Raw genomic sequence first — 9225 nt, 5'->3', positions numbered from 1 at the left:
AAGTGCATCTCCTCTGAGATTGTGACTGTCCTCAAGTGCATCTCCTCTGAGATTGTGACTGTCCTCAAGTGCATTTCCTCTGGGATTGTGACTGCCTTCAAGTGCTTCTCCTCTAAGATTGTGAATATCTTCGCTTCCTTTGAGACTGTGCCTTCGTCCAAGAGGATGTGTTGATAAGAAAGGACTAGAGTGGAAGATGCAGGCCAGCTGAATCTGCACAGATGGTCTTGCTGAAAGATGCCAGGTTTCCTGTATAGGGTTGTTAGGGAATTATTGCATTGGATCTAGGAGTGTATAAGGCCTGGTTACCCATTGCAAATATTCAGTTGTTATTGTTGTTGAGTTGAATTGTTATCTTAACTATCAATACATTATCAGTCTTCAAGGCTGATATTATGTGCTAATTGAAGTTAAGTAAGCGATGTTGTCAGAGTTATTTGATCAATTTACCGAACAACTTGTAATACCAAGTGAATAGTGTAAAGTATTTACGTGTAGCGCAGAAGAGTGCAAGTTTGATGTGTACAATTGATGGTGAAAACGTCAAAGGAGGACTTTGAAAGGATCTGGTTGTGTCGGAATAGGGTAAGCCTATTCGAACAGTTTCAAAGTCCCTTTTTGACATTTTACCAACAATTGAACAGAAATAACATCAAACATAAATAATTCTCCCACACATAAATAGTTCACGCTACACAAAATGGTGAAAAACAAGTTGTTCAGCAAGTTAACCAACGATGTCTGGTGACTTTGCTCGCAAACTCAATGCTACACATAATACTGACAAGCTTTGAAGAAAAATGTATTAATGGCCGAGTAGAAAGATAAATATTCAACACAATAACAACAATTGAAGTTTGCAATGGACAACATGCCATATAACACCCTGGATCCACTCTTAGAATTAAGGTTGTTAACACGACACGTGTTACAAACCTTCCGGTTTTCTTAATCAGATAGAAAAAGCACCAAGAAGGACTTTAGATCATTTTAAGCCGTGGAACCTTTTCCGCTTTCCTGAAAACCTTGGAAATCTCTAAGGTTTTCTGGAGAATAGAAAGATTCGTGCCCATATAGAAGATAATGAAAAACCTTTATTTCTAAGAATGTTAATAGTTCGTCAGCTCAGAATAAGTTAACTAGTTATCGGTGATATGCATGTTCGTAGATCTGTCGAACACTGTTTTCGCTTCAGGTACATTTGTGCAGGCCGTCAACGACAGCTGCATATGTAAAACGGTTTGGAGAGATTTTTTACTTTAAGAAAGAAAAAAACGAATAACAGCAATGTTATTTTAAAAAGTTTTGTATTTAACTATGAAAAACTAACAATATTTGAAATGAATTCGTTGCATTAAAGAACTGAGGGTACAACGTAAATGGACTATTTACAACGTAAATGATGTTTGTAAGTAAAAAATGGCGATGGAGAGGTTTTCATATGCATGGGCAGTTCAACATGAGTGGCCGTTGTGTAGTTGTATAGCTACATCAACTGTGTCGGAGATACTATCATACCCTACAAATACATCATTCTGGCCCCAAAACTATGGATTGGACTGGGAGATTCTGGACTGACAGTCATCACTCTCCACCGCCTGAAATTAATGAACTGAGGCCCTATCCCAGCTCATCTCCCAATACCCCATCGGTTCTCAAAGTTGACGAAACAGGAGCATCATGGAACCAGAAAAAGTGGCAGAAACTCAAGAACATGAACTCTGTGAAAAAAGATACGCGCCCCCCTTAAAGAGACTCTATTGGCAGCAGCTTGGTAGGTAAGTTAAAGTTAAACAAAGTCGCTAATAGAGGTCTCTCCTACTTCAAAGTACTTCAAAACTATTCACACTTGGACGAGGAATATATTTCGTGGTGAATCAAACATGACCCAGTGGCCATACTGTATATAAGTCACCCGAAGATGGCCAATTCTAACCCGCTGCGCCTGCCTATACTCCCCCTTTAATAACACAATCGATTATGCCTGATAAATGATTACGTAATGCCAAAATCCAATATGGCTACCAATTTTTATAACTTTTAACACACCTTCTTGTTCCTTGTCTAGCCAAAGGCCGACCCATACATCACATTTCGTTACCTTTCTGCCAAGTACGTTGCCCAAGGACCTACACCTCACACTCGGTGACCCTTCTGCATGCCAAGTGTCTTGCCCAAGGACCCACACCTCTACCTTCGTGACCTGTCTGCCAAGTGTCTTGCCCTTGGACCTAAACCTCACACTTGGTAACCCTTCTGCATGCCAATCCCAATTCCCACTCGGATATCATAATGTTGACAGCACAGAGGCGGTGGAGAGCGATGACTCTCAGTCCAGACTTTCCCAGTCCAATCCACAGTTTTGTAATCCATAGTTTTCCAATATCCAAATATCTGTGGGCACCTGTAGTAGAAATCTGTGGGCAAAGCTAAAAAAACTGTCCGGATAGATTAAAAGCAGCGTTTACTGTTTTCTGATAGCCAACCCAAATTAAAATCAACATGTACATTACATTGCATTGTTACCTTTTGAACACCTGAATCTGAACAATTTTATGAGTACGCTTGTGCAAACAGTCATGCATCGTCCATCAGACGGTCTCGTTCTTGCTCTTCACCATCAGTTTGAGACCACGCGATTGAGCAAGCTTTCTTCTTATCAGCCGCCATCTTTAGTTCCAGGTCTACATTTGACTCATTTGACCCCGTCCCTATAGCAGAATTTTCAACTCCACCATCATTATTATTCAAACGCGCAACCACACCAGTTGACTGTCGTCGTATTCCTGGTTCGCCATTTGCAACATCCGGTTTTTTGGACGAGGAGGAGTCTGTGGTGTTGGCGCGACCTCTGAACTTTGACTTATCTGTAATCAAACTTGACTGGTCGCTTTCGTAGCCGCCCTGGGACTGTGGCGTGCTTTCAAGGCGTTTTCTGGCCCCAGGAGAGTTCTGGAGACACTGTTCAAACTCCGCGGCAGGGACGTCGATGTCCGAGTAGGTGGGCGCGTGATCAGCATCAGGGAATGCTTTGCGTCTTCTGCCTGATGCGGGGTTGTCGGTCATCGGTTCTTTTGACCTCTCGGCACTTCGCGTTCGCCCTGACCGGAAACTGCTCCGCCGCATTTCCCTGAACGTAAAGCTGGTACTTAGGTTACGTTTTCTTCGCTTGACCTGACAGTGTTGATGGACATTCTTCATGGCAATGTCAAAGTTATATAACATGGTAAACTGGTTTGATATGATTGGAACAACGAAGGCCAGCATGACAAGACCGCTGACAGCTGCAACAGCACCGGTGGCGTACCCTAGTGACGTCCGTACGATCAAATCACCGTATCCGACGGTTGTCAAGGTAACTATAGCCCACCAAAAACCTGAAGTAAGATCACGGAAATCGTTATCAGACTCTGTTTCATGGGTGCTGACCCGCTCTGCGTAGAACACGAGGGCACCGAAAAAGATGACGGAGACCGCCATGAAGACAACCAACATGACCATAGCGTTCATGGCGCTCTTGATGGAGTATAACATCACTCTGAACGGACCGTAATGGCGCATGTAGTACACGATACGGAACACCCGCAGCACTCTAAACATCATGGTGACATTGACGAAGGTCGTCAGGCCGACGTTGCAGTGGATATGAGGCCAGAACATGATCATGTGAACCAAGGAAGGAATGAGCGAGAGAATGTCCAATATAGTCATCATACTCTTCAGGAACCTGAGTTTAACCGGGGCACAAATCAACTTGATGATAAGTTCTAAGGTAATGAATATACTGCAGGCAACGTCTACCCATTCTAAAGGCACCAGCCTCGAGTGTATGATGCGACTTTGAGCAATTCCGTCCACGATGCACGTGACGTTTTCAATTTCCTGGAACTTCTCGACCGTCTCTAGGCAGTAGCCAATCATCGAGGTGATGACCACCAGCATTGCCGATATGGCGTATATCTGAAACCGGAAACAAGGTTAAACTGTATTAGCACATCGGATTTTATTACTTTTTAGTTCAATCAAGCAATCAAAATTAGGTTGTTTATAGTCCAGGATCAACTAAAGTGATCAGTGACACTACATTATACCGAGCAAAGAGATAGGTGTCTAGTGACCCGCGAAGACAGGGGTGCTGGTTAGTGTCCACAAGCTGATTGGCAGTCGGTTCAACAGCTTGGAAGCGACGCAAGAAAAGCCTCTGTCTCCAAAGGTCACCAACCTAGCCCTTGGCAGGTCAAAAAGCAAACCATCTGAAGATTTTCAAGTGCGGTAGGGTTGCTTAACCGGCTTCAGTACTCAAACTCACCATTGCTGGCAAAGATGACCTCGGTGTATTCAACGCCGTCCATATCCTGACCCTGACATTCGCATCCTTGGCAATATCGGAGACCCATGCCCCGAAAGGCGCCGGGCCCGCCTCTAACTGCGACCGGAGTCTGTTGAGCAGGGGTTCATTGTCCGTGAAGCTGGAGAACTGGGTGACACAGCAAGTTTTGAAGCAGCCCTCGTCTATTCCCCACCACTTTAGTTCTCGCCTCACGACGCCGCCGCAGACATCTAGTGGACAATGGAGTTCATCTGAAATATGGAAGAATGCGAAAGATGAAGGGAGGAAGAGCTGCATACGATAAATTACTTTTCGAATCGGTGTATAAGTGACGGTTATGAATGCTTTTATCATTCCCTCGGAATGTTTTTCATTCTTATAACTTGGTATGTCGGCTTTATTCACAGTACGATAGAGCCCAGCTGGCTTTAAAGGGACAACTCCTGGTGTTTTTTCCTTGCCAGGAGGATGATGCCCCTCCTTGCCACCATGCGCCGCCATCTGTCGTATCACCATGATGCTGATCTCTAGAGTGTTGCGAGGCAGTTTTGGGCTTGCGAATCTCAGGTAGGCGCCGGTTACACCCCGTCCTAGCGCTTTGTTTATTGTAGTTCAATGACTTTTCAATAATCCTGTTTGGGGAAGTCTCGGTCCTGGTGGAAGCCGTTTTTAACCAACTTTTCTCATGCCCGAATTGTTCCTTCCGTTTAAAAGAATAAGTGTCTCGAGATAATGCCCGGCTGGCACATATTGTGGTAACAGAGTATACTTTATATTACACAGTTTCTTCTCCTGCTCTGCTTCAAGACACAAACGCCGAATGCTGTATGATGGTAACATTATAAACCCCTTTTCTGTAAACAACCAAACAGACGACCTGGCTCTCGCAACACAACTGATGAGGATTGTTTGGAAAAAGATCTTGCCGCGCCTAATTACACATTTAACGGAGTTGTGGTATTATTCTTTCAATTTGTTTGTTTTCCTCCTGTTTCATAAGTTACCGGTAGCTATTTTCTTGAAGTGTTTTGCATTTTCCAACATATGTCTCGTTAGGGAGTTTTTCCCAAATGTACGCGATGATGACGTGCCCCATTAACAGGACGTAACATCTATTTTAAAATGCGTTTCCAAAGTGAATGCATGAGGACAACCCATTTGTGTCGTATATCACTGGAAACGCCCGATTCCCCTGATTCTGCAGGATGCTAAATCGGGCATTTTATTTCTTCAAATAAATCATAAGCGTCGCATTGGCTCCTAGCTCTGTTCACCATCCCAAATGGCAATATTGCCAATTGGGCCGGACAATCACGAAAAACCCCAAATATTATACATTTCTTCCTGAAAAATTCTTACAGTGACCATTCTCCCATGAAAGACAGTTGGTTAGGCTACACAAAAATTTAAAAAAACGAGGGTCAACCATGGAACTTTTAAGACATGTTGAATTTTGCACAAATCAGCGAAAAACGCACCAACTGGCACTGGACGGCATTTCAACACGGGGCCGACGCACATCCCAAGTTCAGTGTGCACATACGTCGGCAACAACAGTAAATGCGTAGTTTCTTGTTAGCCGGCTATTAGTAGCGCTCTAGGTTTCAGAAACTCCAAAAAAACATGTCTTTGCCAAAACAACTGCTGAATCAACACTGCCGTACTGTGAGGGCCGAGAAATCAATGATTCTAGGAACTACGTTTAGGGTTTGGCCGCGCATGAATAAGGACAATCACAATGTATGCCGCGCATGAATACAAAAAAAACCTCCCTCATGAGACCATAGCTCAAAACGCAAGAATTTAGTTAATTTCAGCACGCACGCGACCTTGCATGGGAAACTTTTTTCGCCAGCTGAGTGCACCCAAGGTCGGATTTTTCGTCGGCCGTATAGGACAATAGCATCTTTTTTTTCTGTGGTCGTAGTATTGGGGTAATCCATCAAGCACCGGTGTAGAAGAAGAAAATTCCCCCTGGAGAAATTGTCCGGTCCTATTGTATTTTGGCAGATTATGTATATCTGGTTCTATAGAGGCCATAACTGTCAGCAGCTCAGAGACAAGTGCACAATAGAAGCATGTGTTCCGAGTCATTCTATTCTACACCGACACCATGACGTCATAGTATCGGTTCACGGCTCAAGGCAACACGCTCTAATGCATCGATCAGACAGAGACGATCGCTCCAAGGAGGGCTCACTCGAGATCAAAATCGGGATAGTGTGATAATTCATTCATATCCCCCCCCCCACACTTTATCCTGCGATTTGATGATGGGAACTACTTTCTGAACTACTTTTTTGAAGGAGACAAGACAGCCAACCGCTTGGATGTAATACGACCCTCAATAATGCCATGCTGTTCCTTTAAGATACGGGACAATTTTATTTATATACCCAACGTTTAATATGGCAGAGAAACAATATCATATTTGTCCTAACATTGTTCTCTCACAAACACAGTCCCACTCTATTTGTACAACAACATTCTATGCATCCTACCAACCACAAACACAAAACAAACCAACTGTCTTCTGGCGAAGTGCTTAAGAAAAACTGCTTAAAGAGTTTGGGAGAGAAGATGACAAAACATGAAGTTTTTCTTCGGTATTATTGAAGTAAATACGAACTCTTCGTCTGTCTTTCGAGCTCCCATTGTTCGCCTTCGTTATCAGGACGTCAAACAATGAGACAGGCGTTCACGTTGACGTTTCGGGGTTTGACGAAAACTCCCCGCTTTTTACTGCCGTTGAAATTGACATTGCAAAACGTGGACCCCGATAGTCGTGCGTCGCAATTGATATCACATTGTCGAGCATAGCAGCGATTCGAAAGTCGCAGCGATTTAAAGATCTTAGACTCACTTGTTCTATAGAAGTCAAGTATGGTTTGGAAGACCCCGGGATGTCGGTCAAAGAAGTATTCGCCCTCCCTGGCAACGCCATTGTTGAGGGCCTTTTCATGGAACTCGGCAAGTTTGGCCAATCTGTAAATGAAGACAATGGTTATAACCCTTGGGGGACGCTTTCTATAATGCCATTAATGGGCTTTTCTTGCTGCGCTTCATAAGTCGCGTCTTCTTGTGTCTCCTCGTAAACTCTCGGCTATACAACCTGTCATATCGGCTTTAAAGGTCTACGCCGTTCGTTAAAAATTTGAAATTTGTAATTGAATTTGAAATTTTTCATAAATACGAGCCAAATACAATTTCAACATTGTCACTGTATAGACACACTATCCAGCAAATTCGTATAATACTGCTCAACTCTGTATAACTGTATTTCTATTGTCCCTTTAAGTTGCACGATTGCTAAAAGCCTTTGTCAGAATGCCTTATGAAGAATGAGTCACGAACCTTGTCCCCTCGACATTCTTGAGCGTGGCGAGGTAGGTTTCGTGACGGACGCCTCCAACGTTGAGGTAGATCTTGGCTCCATCCGGGTCACCCATCATCCAGTCATCATCCGGCACGTATTTTTCTAAAAATAGAAAACAAAACAAAATGGTGAGAATTTCGTAAATCTTTGCCGATGGGGAAAATGAGACGAATTTGGACTGAAACAAATCAAATTTTTCAGTTGTAATCTCTGAAAAGTAAACAGTACAAATAAACTGTTGAAGGGGTACGCCGTTTGTAATTATTGGTGGTCCAGGAAAGATAGAAATCAGTTTAACTAAACGTATGGTCTTTTACATATACATGTACTTGGTTATGCCAGAATCTTGAAAGACTCCGGTTATACACAATGCCGTAGAACAGTTATTATGCATACGAATTTGCTTAAATTGGTATTTATGGTCAATTGTACATGCATATCACTTTGCACAACGGCATCAATTTCTAATTTTTAAATTCAATCACAAATTTCAAGTGATTAACGAACGGCGTAGCCCTTTAAAGTAAGAACACTAACCAACGTTTAGTGAGTCAGAGTCCTGGTCTCGCAAATGGTACAATACAATCTTCGCAATATGCAGATCTCCTAAGCTTTCTGACTTGGCAGCTAGACTCTAGTGAGTGAATATATACATACATTGTAGCTGCGTTTTTCTCATAAGGGATTACTGGTGGTCGGTATGAAAAGTTCACGACGCTGTCTGTATACTTTGCCTTTGCATCTTAGACCACATCTAAGCCTCTTGATCATCCTGAGATCAGGCTTTTTTACTCCTCTGTCGTATACAAAAATATTGAGAGGCGGAGTTTATTGAAAACAACTTGTGCCAGGTTGCGTACGAATGTGATCTGGTCTGGTTACTTCCGTCATTACGAGACCTACGTCATTCATGACGCGATGAGCGATGTGATCTGGATCTTTCTGGTTTGGTTCGGTCCCGTGTAAACGGCCCTTATATTCTCCATTAGTGTAGAGACTCAATGCCTACTCCTGTACTTTTTGTTGATTGCTGACCAAAATCCCGCATTTCTGTTCATCCAATGCGACGCGAGAACGGAGTTGGTCGTTCTGTTATCACATGATACAGGTAGGCCTACTCCGAAAAGAAAATACTGTGCGTTTAAAAATAATCTAATGTCAGCAAGCAAGGTCCAATCTGTATATCATCTCCTTACATTCGTATAATAAGCCCGTGGCGATCGCCAATTCGGGGAGTTGTCGTCATTTCGGGCGACAAAGCCCTCGTAACTCATCATCGGTTTGATCGGCTGCCACAAATAATCGCCATAAAGCAGCAATCGATGGCACGAGAATCCCTGAGTGAGAATGTGTTTCGGCCCCGTTTGAGTGGCCACTGCTGAAGAAAGAACCAACGCACAACAGCCGACATGAAAGCAGTAATGTGTACATATCCTCGGTTTTCCAGCTACTGAGTCTGACTGAAACCAAGAATGCATAAGGCGAGCGATTATATATTTTTGCCAATACTGATAATCAA

The 9225-nt window shown here is 43.2% G+C and overlaps 1 protein-coding gene across 5 annotated transcripts in view; it reads right to left on the bottom strand.

Annotated features, from left to right (window-relative positions):
- Positions 1-1290: 1290 nt before the first annotated feature.
- Positions 1291-9225, bottom strand: part of LOC135497221 (potassium voltage-gated channel subfamily C member 1-like) — a 108577-nt gene continuing 100642 nt past the window's right edge. For all 5 annotated transcript variants that reach the window (XM_064786979.1, XM_064786977.1, XM_064786981.1 and 2 more), the window contains exons 2-5: positions 7685-7808; positions 7194-7315; positions 4310-4581; positions 1291-3960 (exon numbers count right to left, since the gene is read on the bottom strand). In XM_064786979.1, coding sequence (XP_064643049.1) covers positions 2578-3960; positions 4310-4581; positions 7194-7315; positions 7685-7808 — 1901 coding nt within the window. In that variant the 3' untranslated portion in view covers positions 1291-2577. The remainder of the gene's footprint in view (positions 3961-4309; positions 4582-7193; positions 7316-7684; positions 7809-9225) is intronic.

The sequence above is a fragment of the Lineus longissimus genome, chromosome 12, assembly GCF_910592395.1.
Source record: "Lineus longissimus chromosome 12, tnLinLong1.2, whole genome shotgun sequence".
Taxonomy (NCBI): Eukaryota; Metazoa; Nemertea; class Pilidiophora; order Heteronemertea; family Lineidae; genus Lineus; species Lineus longissimus.
This window is presented reverse-complemented; position numbering and strand designations above follow the sequence as displayed.